General features: G+C 38.8%; 1 protein-coding gene across 1 annotated transcript; it reads right to left on the reverse strand.

Annotated features, from left to right (window-relative positions):
• Positions 1 to 769: 769 nt before the first annotated feature.
• Positions 770 to 23702, reverse strand: PPIG (peptidylprolyl isomerase G). Its single transcript, XM_066189995.1, has 13 exons — positions 23616 to 23702; positions 16007 to 16086; positions 15820 to 15894; positions 13566 to 13673; positions 13004 to 13048; positions 12319 to 12406; positions 11195 to 11224; positions 10962 to 11101; positions 5084 to 5288; positions 3896 to 4063; positions 3327 to 3411; positions 2389 to 2525; positions 770 to 2057 (listed from the first exon to the last, which is right to left on the reverse strand). Exons 2-13 carry the CDS (start codon positions 16065 to 16067, stop codon positions 938 to 940), a joined length of 2262 nt encoding a protein of 753 aa, XP_066046092.1. The 5' UTR covers positions 16068 to 16086; positions 23616 to 23702; the 3' UTR covers positions 770 to 937.
• Positions 23703 to 23826: the final 124 nt, after the last annotated feature.

Genomic DNA, 23826 nt, shown 5'->3' on the forward strand with positions numbered 1-23826 from the left:
GGGAAACGAGGAAGAAAGCAAATTTCTGTTTTAGAAAAGCATGTCTTAAAACACTACTTGAAATTCTGCTTCAACTACTCCAAAAAACCTGTACTGGAGAACTGCAAGAATTTTCTCATAGACTTAATAAGAAACAAAAGTTGAAAGGATTTCCTGGTTCCTTATGTGATCTCACTGTAAATTCTGGTAATCTGTTTCATCTCTGTGCATCCACTAATTAGGCAACTGAGGCAGGGTAGTCTGAAGCATCCATTTCTGCAGTAGAGGACATGAAAGCATGGAATGGAAAGAGGTTACAGGGGAAAAAAATTATGCTGATGAGCACTTACGGGTTTTTTTTAGGACAAGGAAATAACTCCCAAACACAGATGATTGCCTTACAACATGAATGAATTCTACTGTTGGCAGTGACAGAAGCACAAACAATAAAGATTTACTTAAATTAATTCACTTTGTGATTACAATAAAAACTAACATAATTTACCTCTACAAATAAATTTCTTTAGGATTTATACCTACAGAAAAACAGATGTAGCAAGACTGGAGTAATGGACACCTTGCAATATTCTCCTAGCTTTAAGATGACATGTAGTTTATCTGCAGCTTTCTTCTTCATATATGGAACAAGCCTCTTCGCAGGCAGCCATTGCTTGCACTGAACTATGCTCATAAGGTAAAAAATAAAAGTGGCATGGAAGTTACCTTTCTAGCTGACAACACACAAGAAGGATACATAATCCAATGAAATATTTAAACACAGCACACTGTATTACACATGTAATTTGTTTTTCATTTCAAGTTTATTAAAACTTTAGCAGTACAAATGATCCAGGTTTTAGATTATCAAAAGACCAAACTGAAGTCCACATCTTTAAAAAAGGCGTTCCCCAAAACGTCTCTAAAACTTTGAGACAATGGAAACATTAAGTCCACAAACTCATCCATGCCTGTCATCATCTGTTCCAGGACTTGTTTCACGATCAGACTTTTTATCCTTACTAGGGGCATGATCTCTTTCCTGACTCTTTGATTTTTGGTTTACTTCTTTTTCTGCTGAGGATCTGGTCTTTTCCTTTTCTTTACTGCTGCGTGAGTATGATTTTTTTGATTCTCTCTCTTTGCTACTTGGTCTCTTTTTTGAGTCTGGACTTCTATCCTGATCTCTACTAGACTTCTTATCTCTGCTAGATTCAGGACTACTACTTTCACGGCTTTTTGAACGCCTCTTCCTTTGGCTTTCACTATCATTCCTCTTATATGAGCTTCTACTTTCCCTATTTGAGTATCTCTCTCTGTTTCTGCTTTGACTTTCATCCCTCTCTGAACTCCTTGAATCTCTCCTCCTCCTATTTTCTCTTCCCCTGTATTTATCTGGTGTACCTCTCCTTTCTCTGCTTCTTGATCTTCCTCTCCTTCTTGTTTCTCTGTCTCTATTCCTTGAATAGTCCTTACTTCTACTGCGATCCCTGTCCCTGCTTCTTGATCTTCCTCTCCTACCCCTATCCCTGCTTTTGCTGCGATCCCTTGTTCTGCTGCTGGAGCTGTGTTTTCCTCTGGCATGCTCACGCTCTTTGCTTCTTGACTTGCGTTTCTCCCTGTCTTTGCTCTTCCTATGCTCTTGTTCATTACTTCTTGAGCCTGCTCTTTTACTTCTCTCCTTGCTCCTACTTCTTTCTTTCTCTCTCCCTCTAGAATCATAGCGCTTTTCTTTTTCTCTACCTTTCTCATGGTCTCTCTCTTTGCTTCTTGATCTTAGTCTCTTCTCCTCATGTCTGCTATGCCTGGAGTCTCTTTCTTTACTTTTTGATTTCTCTCTGCTTTTACTATGGCTTCTAGATTTAGCTCTCTTCTTGGCTTTGCTTTTGTTATGCTTGTCATCTTTTTCTGAATTTCTTCTTGTCTCCCTGTCTTTACTGCTGGATTTGTGATCTTTTTTCTTCTCTTTTTCCCCTCTTCGGCTTGGACTTTCAGAAACTTGCCTGTGGTCTGATATTCTTCTCTCTCTTCCTCTTCCTGGGCTCTTTTGATTATCTTTCTTGGTTTCATTTATTTCACTCCTCGGAGAGAAAAAGATACAATTTTAAAAAATTTTTCATTTCCTTCCACTCTGAAAAATTAAACCAGAAGTGCGACAAACTAAAACTTCACATCAGATCATTTGTGTTAATAACTGTATTTGCAGTAGCATGGTTAAACTCAGACACAATTAAATAATGGAATAACCAAGTCAGCACCCTGGCTTCTTGAAAGCAATTGTGATTGAAAATTCAAGATAATGGGTATTACTTTTAAACAAACAATCAAACAAACAATCAAACAAACAAACAAACAAAAAGAACTAAAAAAAATCAGTACATATGCACACGTTGCAGAAAGAAATAATCTTACTTGTCTCCTTTTATCCATCTTTCTCCACTAGACACTCTCATTCTTTGAGCTCTTTGCATTTCTTGCCTCCAATGTGGAGGAGTTTCACTGCGCCGGAATCGATCTCTTGACCTGGATCTGGAAGGTGTCCGGTAACGCTTGGAGGAAAAAAGAGAAAATCCTGCCTTAGTTTGAATATCACCTGCTGTGATACCTAAGCAAAATTTTCACTCCTGGCAGTCGGTTCTACACAGCACCTAAGGCTACGCTTCCCATGTATGTACCAAGTTTCCACTGACAAGTTACTAATTTACTGAAAATGTAGCTGACATTCAACTAAAGAAGGAATACAAAGTGTCTGATCAAATAACTGATTTTAAGGTAAGGTCTACTTCAGGATTTTGTAGTCTGAGGAGAAGTTTTCTGCTACTGTTATTTTGCACAAATGCTAATGTTGTTTACAAACAATGTAGATTCGTATCTTTGACAGGCAATATAAAAACAACGCTTCACTCTTGTTAAGGATTTTACTAAAAATTTGAGGGGGACTTCAGTTATTAAAAACATTTGCTACATGCAACACATAGCATATGGATACACAACAGAGCCAATTTGACAGCTCCCTCCAGCTGTCAAAAACGGGAAAAGTCTTCCCCACCTTCTTAGCACTGATGTTTTACTGGTTCTGCGTTCACTACAACCCTTTTTGCGCTAGTTCCATTCCCCAATTTAAATACTACCATATTAACTTAAATAAAACATTTTAATGTTTTTTTCTCATCCCCTTCAAAGGGACCCAGTATGCAAACAGGTAATTTAATTTTCTTTTCTGTCCTCCTTCAAGCTTCAGTCGCACTTCTTTTTTTAAAATCAACTATCCCAATGAATGACTAGTAACACCAGCAGTGAGACTGTGCTACCACCTTGCTTATTTTGAAGAACAGATTACAAACACTTACCCTTGGTCCTCTTCCTTTTATCTTCCTTCCAGATCTGGTGACTAACAGCCTTCTCTGGTATGTTGACTGTGAATTTGATAGATTACTAAAAATAATTAAAAAAGAATGACATTGTTGTACAATTAAAAAAGAAGGAAAATCAATATTAAAGCCTCTTCAGAAACTAAATGAAAACATACAATTTTATTTTACAGCAGACAGTAACAACTACACAGTAAAATTTGAATTTGTGACCACAATAATTTTACAAGATTTCCAGGTTTTTAGTTTTTGAAAAAAAGAATAAATTATAGACTCAGATTGGACAGTTCCAATGCATTCTAAATGAAACTGATTCATTGTACATGTCATAATACATTCTTTATTCACTAAAACCATTTTCAAAGACTAAGCCTTTGTTCTAGGGCAAAGACAATAGTTTCCAATAAAGGGAGAAATCTGTTTTTCATCCAGCAGTTCTTACAACATGGAACTGCTCAATATGGAAAAGATTCAACATTAGTGTTCCAAAGCACGAATGTGACCATACCATTGCCAGCACATAGTCAGACTCAAACCAGATATATTACCTCTCCCTTTCCTTCTCTCTGCTTTTTCTCTCTTTTTCTTTCTCATCTACTTTAGGAGGACTTTTCCTCATCAGGAACCGGTTCTCAGGTACAGGAGGAATTTCTTCAGGACGGACAGTAGATAATGGCTGTGCTTCAGTATTTTCATCTTCACTTTCACTGGATGAGCTTAGTTTTTGTATAGAAAACATACATAATGAGTTATTTGGATGAGGGAAGACCTTTCAATCTATTTAAATAATTCAGAAATTCTCTTAATTCAATGCACAATGATATCACAAGACTCTCAAAAAACAGAGCTATTCCAGAAACAATCTTCCCCCCCACGATATCTTGGTTCCAAAGTATACAACTGCAGTAGATTTCTGACCAACACTTTTTCTCTACTAATTCCAAAGGTGCAATACTGAACATATACATAATCTCTATTTAGATTCAACTTTTTTGTTAAATTTATTTTCTTTTAAAAACACTATTAGGAGACTAAAAATACAGATTTTACACTAGCATATATAACTGTCTACAGACTATAGTAATTCCAAAAAATTAACAAACTTCTGTGCACCTAAGCCCACTTCACAGAAACAGTGTTTAGGCAGCACTGCCCTAAGTGAACATTTCTTACATTTCACTGCTAGCTTAGAAAAATGTGACTTTCACAAACACAACTTTTATCTCACAGCAAACTATAAAAAAACTATTAGATTCAAAGTACCATTACCAGAAGCAAGACTGCTTTCTCAGTTTTATTATCTCCCAGTGAAACTGCAAGAGTTTTGGCATACCAGACAAAAAAATTAAGTATGTTAATTTATAAATTTTATGTTTAATTTTGCCATATTACTGCATACTAGATTTTTGTAAATTTCACTGCATATGGCTCAAACTGAATTGAAGAGGTAAATTTATGGCAACAAACTATCCCTACCCACTTCAAACTTAGAACTCCAACTTTTCAAGCCACCTGAAGTCTTAGTCCATTCCTTTACTCCTTTACAAGCTGCAGTACACAAGCACATGAACCTTCACAATCATATTAGAAAATTTATTCTTGTATCTGGAAACCAACAATCTCCCAGACTGCAAAACCTGCATTGCTAGTTTACAAAGGTAGTCTGTAGTTATAAGACAAGAGAATGGTACTGTATGGTGTACATATAACAAAACAAAACAAATCCCCAAACTAACCTTTTCTTGCTTTTCTTTCTCTTTTTCTTTTCTTTCTTATGTTTCTTGGAATTTCTTTTGTGTTTCTTTTTTCTTTTTTTAGATTTCTCTTCTGAAGCACTCTCAGAATCTGACGATGAATCAGAAGACGATTCTGAATCGCTTGAACTTTCCGAGTCATTGGATGAGGAAGATGACTTGTGTCTCTTCTTTTCTTCCTTCTTGGCTTTAGGTCAGAATAGCAAAGACACATTTTAATATCAAACACTTCAAAACTAATCTCAAAAAAATCACCCCATCTAGTATCTGTCTCAGATTCTTATAACTGTGTCATGAGATTACTTCATCAAAATACTTAAGGACAAATTGACATTTTGGAAAAACATTGTTTCTCCATAGTAAAATAAAGGATATGTCTAGAAAAACAAGACATTTTCATAATTTGGATTCATGAAACTTTAAGTCTAAAATTCATACTGTCAGGCACTTGCAGAACCATGTAAGTTTTCTGATGATGTTTTATACAACATAAGCTACATATGAAGAACTCTTTAAAATTTATTTAGTGTCTTCCTTAAAAAAATTTCTTTAGCTTCAGGTTTCACCTGACTTCATCAAATCACTAATAAGAGACATTTCTAAACAGAAAATAAGAGGCACAGATTAAACCAAGTACTCACTGAATTTGGCTCACTATCCTAATTTGTCAGGTCTTACATTGAGAAAGCAGTGATACAAAGAGTAGTGAAAGGTTTCCTCTTCAGAGTGACACAGCACACTCAATTCCAATTGAACAGGCTGAGATAACACTTCTAGGTGACAACAAGCTAGCAGGAGCTTAATTCAGGGAACTGCATCAGAGATGTGGCATGCATCCCAACAGAAACTATCTTGGCCTCTTTTTATCGTCATACACTTTATGGATACTTTTCTTCACACTGCGTTGTTAACAAATCCCCACACTGGTAGAGTGGATGAAATTAAATCCCACTGCACAAAATCTCACTAATTTTTCAGCTCAGCATCACAGACACAAGTCATAGCTGTGTGACAACTGAGATGAGCTCAGTTGGTCAGAGCACAGTGTGAACACCAGGGTTTGACCCTGGTATGGGCCGTTCACTTAATAGCTGGACTCGATGATTCCTGTGGGCCCCTTCTGACCCGGAATACACTGTAATTCTGTGACTTACACATGGTGTTTTCTACACCTTTATTCACAAGCCTCACTTGATACAGACTAACAAAAGCCCGACAACCGACTGAAAAACTTCCGTCCTTCAGAGCAGATTGGTCTTCCAGCCCCTTCCAGGTGCAGTATAAACCAGCAAGTACTCTTAGCTGTTTAGGTCAGCCTGCTGAGGCTGCTCAGCCTGCTGAGCCTTCTCATTCTCATCAGAAGTTTTTAGGGCTCCTTGCAAAATGCTTCCAAAAGACACTTCTCTTAATATTTCTGATTTTTCTTCTATGTCCAGACCAAGATAACTGCTTCCTGTTCTCAAACTTTTGCTCAACATCCTTTTTTTAGCACTATATTTAATAAAAAAGTCTCTGCAATATTTTGTATCAGTTTTAGATAGTCTAAATACATACATATTTGCTGAATGTATGCACATATTTATAAAAGAAAACCACACATTTTTCTAATTAATTTCAATCGAAGGAGTCAGGTGTAGGCCACGTGGCAATGCAACAAAGAAGAATCTCACCTCACCTTGAAATGCTAAGAATACAAAACGTATTAAAAAGATTAAATGTTTCTGATCTATTACACCCTCAGTTTTGGTCCATTCAAAGGAAAAAAAAAATCCTCGTACAGCAACACAGTGTTTCCTACATGCTTTCATAATTATTTCATTATTAAATGCAGCGATTTCCTGTATTTTCTTTCTCCTGCATATGTTTAAGTGTGTCAAAACGTGTGACAGTTTTGTCTGCATTCTTTTAACAAGTTCAGGTACGTTAAAGTTACTATTTTAAAGTGAGTAAGTAAGAGATAGAACCTGAGGCACGTTAGTGAGATACCACCCCAACAAAGAATAATAATGTGATTCTTAACATGCAGCAAGCCATCAACGGGAGACGTATTTGGGAAATCCCATGGCAGGTAGGGAGTGAAATGACATGGAGAAAAAGAACCCAAACAACATACAAAACTAAAAAGCCCAGAGCTAGTTACACAGCAAAGACAGAATATCAGGCAAGAGGGTTTGGATCTAACTATCTCTGTCCAGCAGCAAATGCTGTTTTCAGTACTAAATCAACCTGGTACCGTCCATCTGCAGATTACAACAAACAAAACCAATGCTGGAATATGAAGGTCATCAAGAAACAGACTTCTAGGTACAGTCCAAATGTTTCAGCTCATTACCTTCAGGATCAGCTTTCAACTTATGACCACATTTGAAAACAGATACATCACTTCCTACTCCATTCACTGTGACCTACAGTGTTTGCCAGACTTTGAGAACTAATGGATCATGCTGCATATGACACAGAAACAAGTACTCTTTGCATCTCTGCTGGTTAGGGACTGTACTAAGTCTTACATCAGCCCCATGGCTTGAAATGAAGAAGTGACCTGTTCACTTCTTCATTCTTAATTGGGTTCAGGCATAAAAGTCAGAACAAGTCATACCATCTTGTAATTCACAGCAGTGACAAGCAAATAGTTACTTCACAGCAAATGAAATAACCTTATAAATTATGAATGCAGCCATAATCTACCTTAATTGCAGAAAGCACACTTTTACAAGCAGTGATTCTACAGGGAGAATCTGTGACATCAATGAAAGTCATGAATCAAGTCTAGTCTGTGCAGAATGAAATGAAATTCACTTTTCATGAGAAATCTTCACTGAAGGCTCTCATTAAAAACTGCCCACTGTACAAAGCCATTTAGTATCTTTGGTTTTGAATCAGAATGGCAATGTTTTACAGTCTTGGTATGTGTTTTAGATGACTTAGGTTCAGCAAGAGTATATGATCTCAAACAGTGCAACCGGCTTGCTGACCAGGACCTCTTCTACAAAACCAGTACCAAACTCCCACCTGTCCTTAAAATTAACATCACGATTTTTGTTCCACAGTTTTTCTTGTGAACTGTATTACCTTAGCTAGTCTGTAATAACCTTTCTAAATAGTGGGTTAATACTTTGCTTTCTTCCATTTTTTTCCTCCCCAGATCTTAGGATTTTCCCTAGAACTTTAAGATCTAAAAAATATACCACTTGGCCAGAGAAATTCTTCTTTGATAAATTTTTTTAATCTTCTCATTTTCATTTATTCCTCCAACTTTAAGGAACTAAAAAAAACAAAGGAAAATTCGACAAACATTCCACTTTGCTAGGTGAGCATCCTCTCAAATCCCACGTTAAAAGCTTATCTAGGCCTCTGAAATATTGCAATTGTGATCATTGTATAATTCAATTTATAGCATCCAGTAACATAGCTCAGTCATCATCCACTCATCCCTAAATAAATCCATTTCTTGTACATAAGGAGATAATTTGCATAGTTGATAAAGCACTTCATCTGGCTATGCACTGTGATACTGAAAACTCAGAACACCTTTCCTCAGTGTTAACCTACAACAAAAATATTCATGGCAAGCACCTTGCTCTTCCTGTGATTCCTTCTGCTAGTGCCATCTTAGCCATATTACCTGTTAAACCCAGATACCAGTTTTATTTTCATTCCATGAAGACCTAACCCTTTTCTTTGTGCTGCCTACCAGACAAGCCCATACAACAAATATTTAAGACTCCCTTGCTATCCTAATGTACCCTCCCAAAGAAATTCATCACTGTAGTTCCCTCACAGGCAACCTCCTTATCCTTTTGTCTTAAAATCAAGTTCTTAAAAACAGCCTTCCCCTATAATTGCCTCATAATTCACAGAATTAGTTCCCTTTTGCCTCCCATAGTACTGAACCACAAACACTTCCACTGTTAGATGACTCTTGCTAAACTTGCATGACACTGACTGCGTCCCAGAAACTGCTCCTCCTAGCTGGATTCCCCTCCCAGTGACTGACAAATCCAAGGGCCTCTCCTGCTCCACTTGCGACCTTTGCACAGCAGCTTGGCAAATTTGCTTCAGCTGATGTGCTGTCACACTGTTCCACCTTTTTCCACTGCTTCAGGCTGGCACAGATCATCATGATGGGCTTTGGTTTCATGGTTCCATGCTGGGCATTAGAACAGTTCCAGCCATGCTGGCATCTTTCACAGTAGCAGCCCATTTCCCACTGGAGGTCTTACACAGAGCCTTCCCCTTACAAAGGCAGGATTCTCCACACACTAGAATTTCCACCGTGGTCTGTCACACAGCATCTTCTTCAGGCTGGCTGTGTATTAGTACACATCAGGGCAGTCGTCTTCCCCCACACTCTGCTCTGCCCTTCACGTGCCTGATCCTGGTGCGTAAGGCTTCTTGTTCTCCAAACTTTCCTACTGCCCATCATTATCTAGAACTGAGCCTTACAGCTTTAAAGAGTAGGTTATCCCATCACCCTGGCATCAATTTCCCTCCATGGCACACCAGGCCAGCTACAAGAACTAGAGTTCCAGCCAGGAATGCAGCAGTACTGCGTCAGAGGTACAAGAACATAGACAAATGGGTAAAGGCAATACAAGTCAAATCCTTCCAGAAGCCTGTTCTCTTTTAGGAGAAGTTACAGGGAAAACAAAGTATTTTTTATTTATTTCATTCACTCTTTGGATGACAAGCACTTTAAAGCCCTGTCTAAAGGCCAAAAATCATCAGACCGCTCAGTGCCAAAAATTTCTTTTAGTCATTCAAGTGTTCTAGAGCGGACTTCAAAGGGAGTGTGGCAATCCAATGACATCTATGCAAGTGGGTATCTCATCCCCTAGTTTCACCCATCCTGTAACTGTACTGTTTTATTTTCTAGTTACACCACCTGTGTATTTCCTAAGAGATGCCATGCCCTGGAATACTGTCCAAAAAACCATAATCGTATCCATACACATGGCATGACTCAGAAGCTGTCAGAAGTCAGGAGCCAAAAGGTAACTTTGCTTGGAATTCTGTGGTATTGAAGAAATTACTTCAGGTGCCAGTCTTTCTGCCAAATATCACAACACATGAGTAAAAAGGAGATGAAAAACCAGGAAGCTGAATTTCAAATGCTTGTATTTTCCTTTGGCCAAACAAACTACTTTTCTTGTGTTGTGCTTCCATATCTTTGGTGCCACTCTTCCCAGTACACATCAACAGACCGTGCTACGAATGAAAGAGCAGGATGATCCCCTATCGTAGCTCCTACAGAACAAGCATTCTGCTAATAAGATTCTCCATGGTGACAGGAACATCTTACATTCTGCATCTCTTGGAAAGTAAGGCTTGATCCAAGCTCTCATACTATGTTCAGTTTTGAAATGGTAGAGCAGCACATCCCTTCCAGACAGGTTCTGTCGTATTCCTCTTTAAGAATAGTTCATAGTAAGTTAAAGTCTATGAGCTAAAAAATCCAGGCTTTTATAACCTAAGTGCCTGTTTTGAAGAGTTACCTTAGAGCAAACTGAAACAAATCCAACACCTTCTGAAGAAGCACAAGTTATCAAATAAAGTCGGACTGCCACCAATCCTCTCAATATGGCACTCTCCTTGATATAAACAAGCAGCTTTGTACTAAAATGTAGCTAGTATAAGAAAATTCAAAACAAGAGACACTTTGAAAAAAAGCATGTATCATTGCTCTTTAATGTCTTTTGCATCTACAAGTTTTAAGTTCTTTAGAAGACACTGCTCTGCAACGTTTTTCACGTTTTCACCAACCATGCCATCATCTGTCACAAGTTCCCAAATAGTTTTATAAGCAGCCAACATGGAAGCAAACAAGCAAAATGACCTCATTTGCACAGTTCAACTTTACCTTTGGATTTTGGAATTAACTCTCCACAACTCAGTATGCGTACTTCTGCATATGGTTTACTAGATGCATCTGTTTTCTGGTTTTCTATTTCTCTCACAACTTCCTGACCTGAGATGACTTGTCCAAAAACAACGTGATGCCTGAATAATATAAACAAAAGTAAGTATCCTTAGAACTTAATTTTATCAAGACAGTTCCCAAATAAATGTAAGAAGAAAATTAGAGATATTTACCCATCTAAATGAGGTGTAGGTTTAGTTGTTCTGTTGTTTCCAGATTTTAATTTAAAGAGAAAAACAAAATCAGTATTAGTGAAAAGCAGTCAGCATTTGAAGCATGTAATCTACATACAGGCAGGTGAACGTTATTTTGAGTGCACTAACAAAACTGAACAAAACCAATATATATCAGTCTGTTTGTGTGCAGTTAAAAATATTTAATGTTCTATATGTTAAACTTCCTATTCAATGCAATACTTTGATTATTACATTTTACTGAAAAAGCCCAAAAATTGCACATAGATTTTTAGACAGAATCCTCATATAGGATATAATAAGTTTCCACTTATTAAATCATATAAATACTACCAGGGATACAAAAATCTGCAGGAAAAATGCAAATAACACTCTAGACATTAGAAAATAACCAGAAAACTGGAAGAAAAAGTATCTGCATGTACAGATTATTTGACACAGAAGCAGAACTGACCCTCTCTCAGCTTTCCCCTATACTAGCATTACTACGACATACATGTCAGTTATGGCAGAGTAGAAAACTGGGATGATTGGAGTAATGATCATTTAGAAATCCCAAAATAAGGTTTTAATGATGACATCCACAACTTGTTATGTTAACTAAGGCCACGAAACATGGGGTAAGAGTGATGTATTTTGAGAATATTTTCTGTAGATAATTCAGATTTTAAAAGAGTACTGCAATGTATTTTTAGAATTTAGGTTTTACCCATAAGTAAGACTGTACTGGAAAGCTATTTTGTGATCAAAAAAAGCCCTCTATTACTTTGGAGAGCCTCCAGAACTGTTTTGCCACCTTTCCGAAAAGGATTTATTAGAGTACTAAGAATTCTGCAAGAAACTAACAGGCTTGCTTTATTGCCCAGCCTAAAACACAGCTACTGAAAACTACCAAAAGCCCTTTTGCACAGAAAATGAAATACAAATAAGCACATTAGGGGTAAAAATAAGCACATTAGGAAAATGGCTACTTCCAGGAAACTTGATAAAAAACCATCAACTTTGGCTTTGCACAGGAACTAGTCTTCAATATTTAAAAATATTCCCTTTACAGCTTACAAATACCAAACCATATACACATTTGAAGACATTTCAATACTTACATAAAGAACTGTGAACCATTTGTATCTTTCCCTCGGTTGGCCATTGAAAGGAGAAATTCTTTGTTGTGCTTTACAGCAAAACTTTCATCTAAAGAAAGTGTTTTCAGTTACTTTTAAAGCATATGATATATACTTAGGTAAATGCTACTGTCTAAGTAAATTAATCCTAATTAAATAAATCTATTAGTCACTGGAGTGAAAAGCTGTATTAAAATAGACTAAAAATAACAGCTATTTTTAAAACAAATCATTCTGTTCATTCTACATAACAAGGAGAAATATGAATCAATGGTTTATAGCCTGAGGGGTGGAAAAACCCCCAGGGCTCTGTGTGTTCTTTGAAATAAAAATTTGCAAGGAAACCCAACCCCACGAACACCTCACTCCTTTTCCCTCAAAGAGAAATTCCCAGCTTTTAGCTAATTGATTAAGCCAAAAGTAAATGTCTAAAATCAGCAATAAAAATGTAAATCTGGTAAAAAAGGAGTTCAGTTTTAGGTTTTCATTCATTAAAATGGTTCGTATCTTAAAAGTAAAATAATTTAAATGGACAGTCAAAGGCCTTCAAGATCAGACAAAATCTTTAAAAAAAAATGTAATTCAGGTTTACAGAACAGAGACTACAGAATGTAAAGGTGATTGTTTATTTTAACACCAAAATAGAGCAGACTGATCAAATTCTTACCTTCGAAAAAGCCACCATAAATGGATTCTCCTCCTCTGCCATTTCCTTAAAAGAGGAAAAGTGACAGTTAAAGTTGTGATTAAATGAGTCACATTATGTGGAAGGTGCTTCATAATATTGATGTAACTGCATCCAACCCACTGACATTATTCTTCAAGATATGTGAACACAATCAAGATGCATCTTTGTAACCTAAAAGCAAAAAACTTGGAAAACAAGAAAGTTAAGTATTCTCCCATGTATTCAGCAACAGCCTCCCTTTTTTTTTTATTTCCCAGCAGCAGATACATTATTTCATTCTCACACCTCAACCTTTCAATAGGAGGTATTTAGCTCTCTGAATACTTGAGATAACTTGAGCAAAAGTGTGCGTATGTGTGTGCATGCACATTTATAAGTTTATTATACAAGTTCTCATGGAAAGGCTCTCACACAGAAGAAAGGGGAAAAAGCAGCGATATCTATCAGAGAGTAATTAATATAAATAAATGGTTCTATACAGAACTTCTGCAACGTTTTATCACATAAGCGGTAAAATTTTCTTTAAAGATTCATGTCATACCTTCACTGAAGTCACCTCCTTGGATCATAAAATCCTTCACAACCCTGTGAAACAGACAACTTTTGTAATGCAATGGCTTTTGGGTGGACTTTCCTGTACCCTTTTCACCTAAAGAAGAGAATGAACAAAATCAAAAATTATTCTCTGCATCCATAGAATTTTCCTTACAAAAACAGTGCTATGTGAAGCAGTCAACCAAAATCATCTATGCTCTGAAAAACTGGCTTGTGAGGCAGACACTTACCCATAATACCAGTAAGAAACTGGCATTTAAGAAAGCAATGCAGAAGCTACTTTTTGTCTCTACAGTTACACTAGAAGAACTCCTTACTGACATTAGTATACAACTTTGGTCACTTCTGTGCAGACTGACTGAAGTTAAACTTCCAGTTTACATTTATGACAACTGGTATTGCTCAGAAACATGCAAGAAACAATCAGGTCCGTAATTAAAACACAGCAAGGTCAAGGTACCATAAAAACTTGCAAGAAAACCATGGAGGCAGGGAGAAGGAGGACTCTCATTCCCTCTCCCACTCATGATGACAACTGCCATCTTCCTCCCTTGCATCGGCTCTGCTGCTTAAGCAAACTGCTTCAGCTGCAACACAGTGGCCTCTCCCTGCTCAAAGAGAGGACTTCTGCTGAGTTAGCAAGATGAATGGCTCATGGTGGGTCCTGTGAACAGCAGAGCCAACCTCAAGGTAACAGTAAGGCAAACAGTGGGACTTCTCAGGGAAGACCACTTCCTCTCCATGCTGGCAATCTTAGACATCATCTTTCCTATAATCTTATCCTGAGCAATTGAACTGGCAGCTTTTGTCAAGGGCAGTTGCCTCCGAATTTAATGTGTAACAGACTGGTGTCTCCATGTGGATTTGAATAGCTTGAAAAAAACCCACTTCTGATAGGAACTCTAATACATATGAAGCTGAGTATGTTCCTCTAACTTGGTGTATGCCAGGAAAACATGGAGCTGTCGATCCCTGTTCTATGAAGACACCACACACTTTTCAAAACTTCCAGAAAAGAAGATTATTAAGAAAACAAAAATTAAAAGTTTGAATAATTTGCTGATGATCAACACCATAAACTTTCTGCATATTTTTCTCACTATTTTTACATGTGTTAAGGCAGCAAAATAGTTCAGGATCTGAACCTCATTATGGATGTCAGCAACAAAGGATGCACAACATACTTGTTGCTGACCTGAAATGCTATTGAAAGACTTTGATTCACAAATGTAAGGAAGTAGTAGAGAGTAACACCTTTATTCAATAATCTGACTTTTGGGCAGTTGACAGCAGATCAAGAACGCTATGGTCATGTGTTAACATAGTCACAGCCATTAAAAATCACTAAAGTTCAAATTAGTTAACCAATTTTGATAATCTGATTTTGTGCCAGTAAACCTATTGTCAGATCAGATAATACCTACATTCCTGCAGACATCCTGAATGGTGTGCTGCATGTTGTAGTTAACTTAACATGAATGTAATTATGTATCCACACCTGATTCAGATCATATTTGTACTGCTGAGGGATTCACTATTAACAGCTACAGACTCTTGACCTGAAAAATAACCAAGCTGGAAGGAAAGGAAGCAGGTAAAGCTGAAGACAGAAAGCAGATATGCTATTTATGTATTCACAAAGTTATTCTTGTGACAATAAACTCAAGTTTTGCTAAGCTATCAGTGTTTGCAACAGAAGTATGCAGTCCACAGGAAAATAATTTGTAAATGTTTCCAAGAAAGAATCTTCTGAGTATTTTCCTCAAGAAATACACTTTCAATAGGAGTAGAAATCACCAGTTTCCATCAAAAAATTAAAATAACAGAAAAAATGAGTGATGAATACCAGCACTACCTTTCAAATTCCTCACAGTATCATAAGACTGAAAAGTAAGTCTGCATGGTTGACCTCTTACTGGCTACCTTTCAAGACTGGATGATGTTATATAATGTGAACAGTAATATCTGTGCTAGTAACAGAAAATCAGCTTACTGTGCCTGTATTTAAAGTTGGTTAGTATAAACTCCCTGCAACACACTAAGCTAAAGCTACAACTGCTTTGTCTCTACATCATATGTGTAAGATCATATGCGTACCATCAGCTAAATCTTCAGGTGTCAAGAATCAATGCTGAACTTATTTTCATATTTAAGAAAATATCACAAAAAATAACAGACATCAAACTAGTTAACATGGCATTACATTAAAAATTACAGATTAAATAGTAAAATCTACAAACCTGTGCAAAGGCAGCGAAAATTCTCACATGTCTTTGGACACACATCTGAAAACAATTCAAAGACCACTCTTCCAGCTAGAAAAAAAAAAGCACTGTATTTATGGTGAAGTTAAATGGTATTTGCATTATTCCTATACATATCTGATATGAATGCCATGCTACTGAATTGACACTTTCATTTTCTTACCGGGTACATTGTTGATGGCTATGTCAAAAAAGCAACGAGGTCTCTGGACCTTCACTCCCATGGCTTCAGAAGTCTAAATACTGTAAGTAATAAAAAGATAATTTAGTTTTACCTTCTGTGTGCTGAAATCACGTGTAAGTCAATAGAAAAATCAATAAAAACTGCAGAAAAACAAACAAAAAAACTCCAGACAGCAAACATAAACATTTTTTAGAAGTTCAGAAAATGCCAAGTACTTTAGGTCATTTTCACGTGTTGCAGCCCCAACTGAGTGATTTTCTTCACGTTTGCTGCAATAGCATTAAATTTAAACTTGAGTGCCATACTTCAGGTGAGGAAATACAGAAGAAAAAGATACTGTAAGGCATGGCCAAGACTTCAGCATTCAATTTTCAAATTTCAAAATTCAGTATTTCCTGGATTCCTGTCATGGTAGTTACCAGACATTGCTCCAATTAGGATCCAAACCATTCTGGACAAAAAAAAAAAAAAAAAATACAAAGGTGTAGCTGTTCCACAACTGCTGCTAAATGAATTTATTTTGGCTTCTCATTGTTTCTTTTCCTTTTATGTCATTGTTTATCTCTTGGAACACCATCACTGGTAACATTTAAAAGACATATAGATGCATAGTGCTGCTTAAAGACATGGTTTGGTTGCGGACTTGGTGCTGTTAGATCTACTATTTGACTCTTAAGGAGTTTGATCTTAAGGGGTTTTTCCAACATAAATAATTCTATGATTCCTTATAGAGAATCTTAATGTAACTTTTCCCTTAGACTATATAAATCCTTTTATTTTTATGTAACAAGCTATATCTTAATTCCATTTGTATCTCCAACATTCCAACGCTATGTACATATTATTTTCCTTTTCTAAATCTCTGAGTTACTTCAGACTGGGGAAAAAAAAAAAACAAAAAACAAACAGTGACAGCAAAAGCATCTGTAAGACAAGGTACCTTTTCCAGAATTTGGAATATAATCCATGCGTTTTCAGTCTTAAATACTTTTTATTGCCAGAAAACATGGCTCAAATCTAGCTGACATACTGCACACATCTCTCCTAAAGCTCCACTCATAGCTGTACCACAGAACACCCTTTGAAAAATTCAATTGTCACCATCTGTCACTCTCAACACATGAACAAGAGGCTGTAAAAAATCAAGACAGCAGTGTAATCATGTTAGTCTATATTCTCTCTACTTGTGCTGGCACTCCTAACATTTCGCTCAGATTACACAGCAAAAATCATAGGAACAATGCAGGACTGGTTTTAACTAAACACTACCCGGTAATTAATTATTTATGTGATTTTTAGCATAAGATTTAAAAAAAAATGCAGAATCTCACTAGATACTCTCTAGGTGTGTAACAACACAAGCCAGACACTGGTCCAAAGCAGCAGGCTTATCTCAGTCTGCTTGAATTGAATTAGCGTTTCTCTCCTATTAGTACAACCAATTTTGTAGCGGGCAGAGAAACATGGAGAAGATGCCCACGGCTGCAAACCTGGATGTGCCGAGGTGAGCAGCAGGCTGCACACACCGCGGGCAGCGCTGGAAGGCGGGCTGGGGCTGAGGCCGAGGGAGGGGATGACACCGGCGGAGTGGACACAGGGGACACGCTGCTTTCACAACTGAGGAAGCCGAAGCACGGCCACTCAGTGCCAGCGGCAGGACACACCACACAGCTGCATGGGAGTACTTTCTTCAAGGAAACCTTTCACAATAAATGCTATAATAAATATTGTTTGCTGCTAGCACTGCCAGCTTTAACTGAACTGAGACCTCTAAGGAGCATCAGTACCACAACTGATTGGCCGCTCGTACCCAAACTTTAAGCATTTAATTCTAGTGCTTAGGTGAAAAGGAATTTCCTGCTTTACAAGCAGTTTGCTTGAGAAATGCAGAGGTATGCCTTAACATTTATATATGGTATTTTAGCCAAAATAAATGACAACTACCTTAATACACAATTTTTATTTCAAACACTGATAATGACTAAAGCTAAGTTGTGAAATAAATATAAATAAACTTATGTCAGTCAATTTTTAACTCTATTTTGTAGCAGATGGGAGACAGAAAGCAGAAATAAAGAATACTACCCAACTCCTTATCCCCACCAAATTTTCTCAATTTGATGTTTTTCTACCTCCACATTGTTTCATGAACAGTGGAACAAAGTTAGTCCATATTCTAACCGTTACCTCCAGTGTGCCCTGCACTTTGCCTAAATCCTCCAATAATATCCCCTAAACACCAGCTGCACTTGATTCTAAATGACAGGTATGGCAATGGGTCAGTATGAAGCCCCTGAATGGACAAACACCAGGCCAAGCAAATATATCTCACTCTCAAGCTCATGGTGCCTAAGAAATTCAGGCTGAGGTATCAGTGACATTTATCCTATCTACCTCACAAGTCAAGTGAGTGTTTCTTCTCACACATACTTAAGTATCTTTTGCACTCTCATTTCAGCCAGACCTTTTCCTGATGTGCTAAAGGGCAAACTACCAAGTTACAAATGATCCTTAAAAGTAGCAATTCCTATTCATGTAGTATGTAACACCAAACACAATCTTCTACACACTGATCATTTAAAACTTGTCTGTATCAAAAGCAAGTACAGGGGGTCTGAATGTAAAATACAAAACCAACAAAGAAAACCACCAAAAATATGCCAAGAATAAAGCCAGAAAACATCAACAATGAAGTCAGAAAATTACAAGCTGAGTAGCACTACGTGTCTGATAACAATAGGGCTTTAAGACTTGTGCTATTTCTCACTCAAAATGTATTTTCAGTTAGAACATGGATATTCCAAACCCTCAATACTTTGCATTTTTAAACTGTGAACTTGATGGAATTTCACTAGTGAAAGGATTATGAATTTGATGTCAACCCAAAAGATGCTTACTACACAGACATTCAAAAAACGTGCTATGCAGGACTATCTTGGTAAGTCAGTTCACTCTTTCCTTCCAAAATTCTAAGAAAGAACAAAACAACAGCACAAACACTATGAAATTTTCAAGTCATTCATCATTCTCAGCCACCTTCTGTCTGAAGAGGCTTTTACTAAGTCTAAGTATTATCTATAACCAGAAAACCCCCAACATCAACCAAGCACCTAGAACATCACTTCAGCACATCTACAAAGAGGGCTTGTTTCTTTTAGGTCTGAAAGGAGAATTACAGTTCAGCCTAGAGCATATTGGTGTTTGTTGACAAATACACCAAAAGCACTTGGTCTTGTCAGAACAGCTGCACCCACAACCACCATTTCAGCAACTGTGTCCCTCAGGATTCACATTACTTCACACCTCCATCAGCCTCATTATTTTGTTTGAATATTTGCAGGATAAAGGTGGCCAGCTCAAGGCCAGGCTGCCAGCAGCTCTTCTCCTTCAAAATTATCTGCACCAATGGAAAAAGAAAACTATCCCAGACTGCTCACAAGCATCTTTCTGCAGGGATTATCACTGGTATTTGTTGATATGCTTAAAAAACACATCTTGGGGAATTTTGTTTCCAAAATCACCTGTGCCGGCAGGGATCTGGTAATAATACTTTTTAACACATACTAGAACCTTTTGACTGAACAAGTTAGAAAGCACTCACAATGTAGATCAACTGCGTATCAGCATGTCATGCATCCCAAAGAAGGTGACAGCAAGGAGTAATACAGGACTAGTTCCTAGTTTTATAGGAGGGAAAAAACAACCTTCTTTACAACTGTGCTGAACTACTGATTTGTTTCAGTCCCAGTACAGGACAAAATAGTAAGCAAAGATATATTTAGTGGAAAAAGATAAATTGTGTCCTATTCCTTCACTTCCTTCCCCGCCATCACCAGTTCTTCCAGATTTTGAATTTCTCCTTTACCTTGCCTTTGTATGTGCTTCCTTGCATCAGCTTACAATTACCTGCACTGATCTTCATTCAATGTCCAAATGAAGTGAGCAATAAAGTACATAAATTCACATTCCTAGCATTTTGTTTCACACCATCTACGAAGGCAGCAAGACTAAACTACATTGATACCTATTTCAAAGACAGGCATGTAAAATCTCCAGAAATGCATTTTAAAGCAAAACTCTGCATTCAGAAAATGCAAATGCACAAAGTGAACACAGAACATATATTCTTTACGGCTGTGGCTGCAGTCACTTGAAGACAATATAAACGTGGGCTGATACTACAGCAGAGGGCTCCTACACCCACGTGTTTAGCTTGCACACAAGTGGCTACCTGGCTGCATAAACCCCACCCTTTCTTCCTCCCTCCACAGAAAGACATGGCAGTAGCACATATCAGCTTAAAGTGATGGTAAAGGCACAGACTAAAAATGTTACAAGTTCTTTTCAGTATGGATTAAACTAGAAGTGAATTTATGGTTGTGAAATGGCAGACATGAAAATTTGTTCTTAGTTCCATTCCCGTGACAGAGCTTGCAGCTGTGTTAGCATGATACCAGAGATGCGAACAATAAAAACCTAAACAGATCAACCCTCAATCTCCATCATTTCCTTAGCATTTTTCCCAAACACTACCATCTTTTCTTCTGCATTTCATGATCTGAAAACTCTGAATTAGCAGCAATGAAATCTAAGGAATTTTTTTTTTCATTTCACTAATCAGCAACACAGGAGTTTTGTTGGCAAATATAGGAATACGGTGCTACACTAGAACACATTTCAGATTTAGGATGATGTCTTTGCAATCACATGGATTTAACACACCTATAAGAAAAAAAGAAAATACTTGCTTTCTACATAGGTCTATGAAATTTATGCAGGAAGACTTTCTAGTCATCTTTAAAAATTATCAAAAAGGGATTGACACCACTTTTCACCAGGCCTCCTCTACAACAATGTTACAAGTCTTCAGTGGACTACTGACACAGGATTTGTTTCACTCTAAAAAAGGAAATCAGGCACCTGGTGATATCAACCATTGTCTTCCATGGACATGAGGCAAGGGAGACTCAAGAAAATATCCACCTTAGATAGATCCTGACGAAACATGCAGTCCATGCTCCTTACCCTACTGCTCTGGTAAATCACTTCCACCATTTTCAGTATGATTTTTTGCTATTATGACCATGAATTTAGTCTTCTTGCACTAAAGTACAAGGAATGTACACCCAGCTTTAACGCCTCAGCTGGGAGAGCATAAGATTCAGCTGAGAAGGGAGTAACATTCTGAAACTGTTTACACAGAAATACAGGTTCCATCCTTTTTGTTTTACTAGAAAAGCGATACTTACAATGAAAAATGTTAAAATATCAAACCCCACTCTTGTCACTTGCAACTAAAAATCTTTGTTGTCAAATCTTAGTCATGATTTCCTATTGGGAAATGGAAATTTACATGGATTTACATGGAAAGTATTTTTTTTCCTGTACTATGATTTGTGAAAAAATACAGGTGTTTTCTGTGAGGTCTGTACACAAATAAGTGCACTTGTTGGTGTGAATTTGAATAGGCCTGAATCCACGAACTTGTATTTTAAAACTTAAAAATTGCAAAGAAAAGGCAAGTTTATGCTTTGAATGAAAAGGGAAAAAATCTTTTACAGGGCGTAATCTCCAAGTTATTTAAATCGCAAAATGAATTTCAGCAGTGGAATCCTTTCCTACCCGTTACTGAAGATGAGAGTAAGGTAAGACAACCATGCAACAGTAAGAGACAGCTCTGAATGCCGACCCATATTTGTCAACCATAACCAAAAAAACCTTACTGTGTCCTCTTTTATTCTCATGTGCTACCCCTTTCCTTACTTTTCTAGATCCCTTCTACGCTTCTTCCCAGCCTCTGACCTAAACCTCACTGCATTAGAAAGCCACATTTCTTCCCTGGCACTCATGGACTCTGCTTCCAAATGGAAGCTGAATCCTAAATTACCATCGCATGGAGGAGTGAACTTGTGCTGGAGAAATCATGCTGCAACACAGTAAAATTCTCCACTCCAGTGCATATTCTTCACTCTAAATTCCCTCATAATCCCCAGATTTTCTGAGATCCTATGAGGGAAAAAAACCCAAATCTTCTCTTGATAGCAGCTTGATGACTGCTAGCTAATTAAAACAATAATGTTTGTTTCAGAGAAGAGGACTGAAAGTATGGGAAGTCTTAACGAGGACTACAGTCCCAAAGGGTGCTCTCAGAGAACTACCAATGCTGCTATCCTTTTTATGCTACCCTTCAGATCTACTTCACAAACAGGAAAATACATTCTTTCTGAAACATTTATAAATAATTTTTACAAACTGATAAACCAAGCTCTGTGAGTTTAGACAAACTAATGCTTCATTAATCATGTCTAACTTACAAATTGTTGTCATAGTTTTATCATGGTAGCACCTAAAAATCTGAGCCATCCTGGACCCCAATGCAATGGAGATAGTGAAACAAAATGGCGGGGAAAAGATTAAAAAAACCCCCACAACATAAAACCACACCAACCAAAAAAAAAAACCCCAAGACCCCCAACCCTAGTAACATTTATTTATCCTTGTCCAAAGAATAGCCTCCTCTGCTGGCAATATAGAAAAAAAAACGAAACTTCCAAAATATTCTCTCAGAAAAAACACATCTTAGAAAATAGACCATATGCAAGATAATGGTCTGACACTTCTCTTAAAACAGGTCTCAGATGACTACGAAATATAATTAACTTAACCGGTCAAACATTAGGAAACTACTGGCCAAAGTGATTTTATCATTATTGATAAATTTTCTAATTGTGACTGAATTTAAAGGGAATGTTTAGCACTACAACAGATATTCTGTCGACAGTTTCAGTGAATTGTTTCTCTTAAGTCTCTCAAAGCCTCTTCAGGGCCTCAAAGTACAGCCATATATACGCAGCACTTATAGTTTGGCCATGGCCGCAAACAAAATGAGCCTAAACCCAATACTCATAAAAGTCTTTGGAACGCCTTAGGAAATCCCTGAAAGAGAGAGGCAGTAGAGTCTCCTGCAAGACACAGTAGCTCCTGCAGGCTCCACTTCCCTAGGAGAGGCCTGCAGAGGGGAGAACATGTGGCATGCAGACAGCCCCGTTCCTCCCTCGTCTAGGGGAGGAGGGAAGACTCATTCAAACTCCCCAGCGGCACCCGAGCCCGACCAGGGCGCCGGCGGCGGGCACAGACCCGCGGCTGGCCGGGCCGCGGAGCGACACAGCCGCCCGGCAGACCCGACCCCCCCGCGATGCGCGCCAGGCCCCGTGCGCCGCTTCGCCAACGGCCGCCGCTCCCGCCCGCCTCGGGCCGCGCTCGCAGCTCCTCACACCCCTTCCCTCTCAGGGGCGGCCCTCGCCCGGGACGCGCCGAGCGCCGCGGTCCGCCTGCGCCCGCACACGGGCGGCCGGGCCTCGCGAGGGGCGTGTGCGAGGAGGCAGCGCGGGCGGCCGCCCCGGGCCCGCTCGGAAGCGGCGGCCGGGAGGGGCCGGAGCTCCTACCCGCGCCGTGACCGAGGCTCAGGCCCCGCGCCGCTGCGACCTCCTCCTCCACCGTCCGCCCAGCCCCCGGCGCGGCCCGGGCGATGGCCCTCACTCGGCGGCGCCGGCGCCCGGCGCTGCCCGGCGGCGTAGCCGGCACTCACCCGCTGGCGGCCCTCGTAGCCCCGCGCTGCTCAGCGCCGCGCTGCCGCCATGTTGGAGCTGGTGCGGCACGGATGCGTCAGCGGCGGACGGGGCGGGAGCGGCCGCCCGGGGGCGGCGCGCGGGGGGCGGGCGGGGGAGCGCGGCGGCGGCGGCGGCGGCGGCGGCCGTGCCCCGGCCCGGGCGGGGTGCGAGGGGCCGCGAGCGGCGACA

The sequence above is a fragment of the Chamaea fasciata genome, unplaced genomic scaffold (assembly GCF_029207755.1).
Source record: "Chamaea fasciata isolate MVZ Bird 193981 ecotype frontalis unplaced genomic scaffold, bChaFas1.0.hap1 SCAF_8, whole genome shotgun sequence".
In the NCBI taxonomy this organism is placed as follows: domain Eukaryota; kingdom Metazoa; phylum Chordata; class Aves; order Passeriformes; family Sylviidae; genus Chamaea; species Chamaea fasciata.

Coding starts and splice junctions, on each gene's coding strand:
- PPIG (XM_066189995.1), bottom strand. CDS start 16,067: ATGGGAGTGAAGGTCCAGAGACCTCGTTGCTTTTTTGACATAGCCATC. Junction 11,102..11,194: donor CCTACACCTCATTTAGATGG/GTAAATATCTCT, acceptor TATATTATTCAG/GCATCACGTTGTTTTTGGAC. Junction 5,289..10,961: donor GTTAATTCCAAAATCCAAAG/GTAAAGTTGAAC, acceptor TCTGACCTAAAG/CCAAGAAGGAAGAAAAGAAG.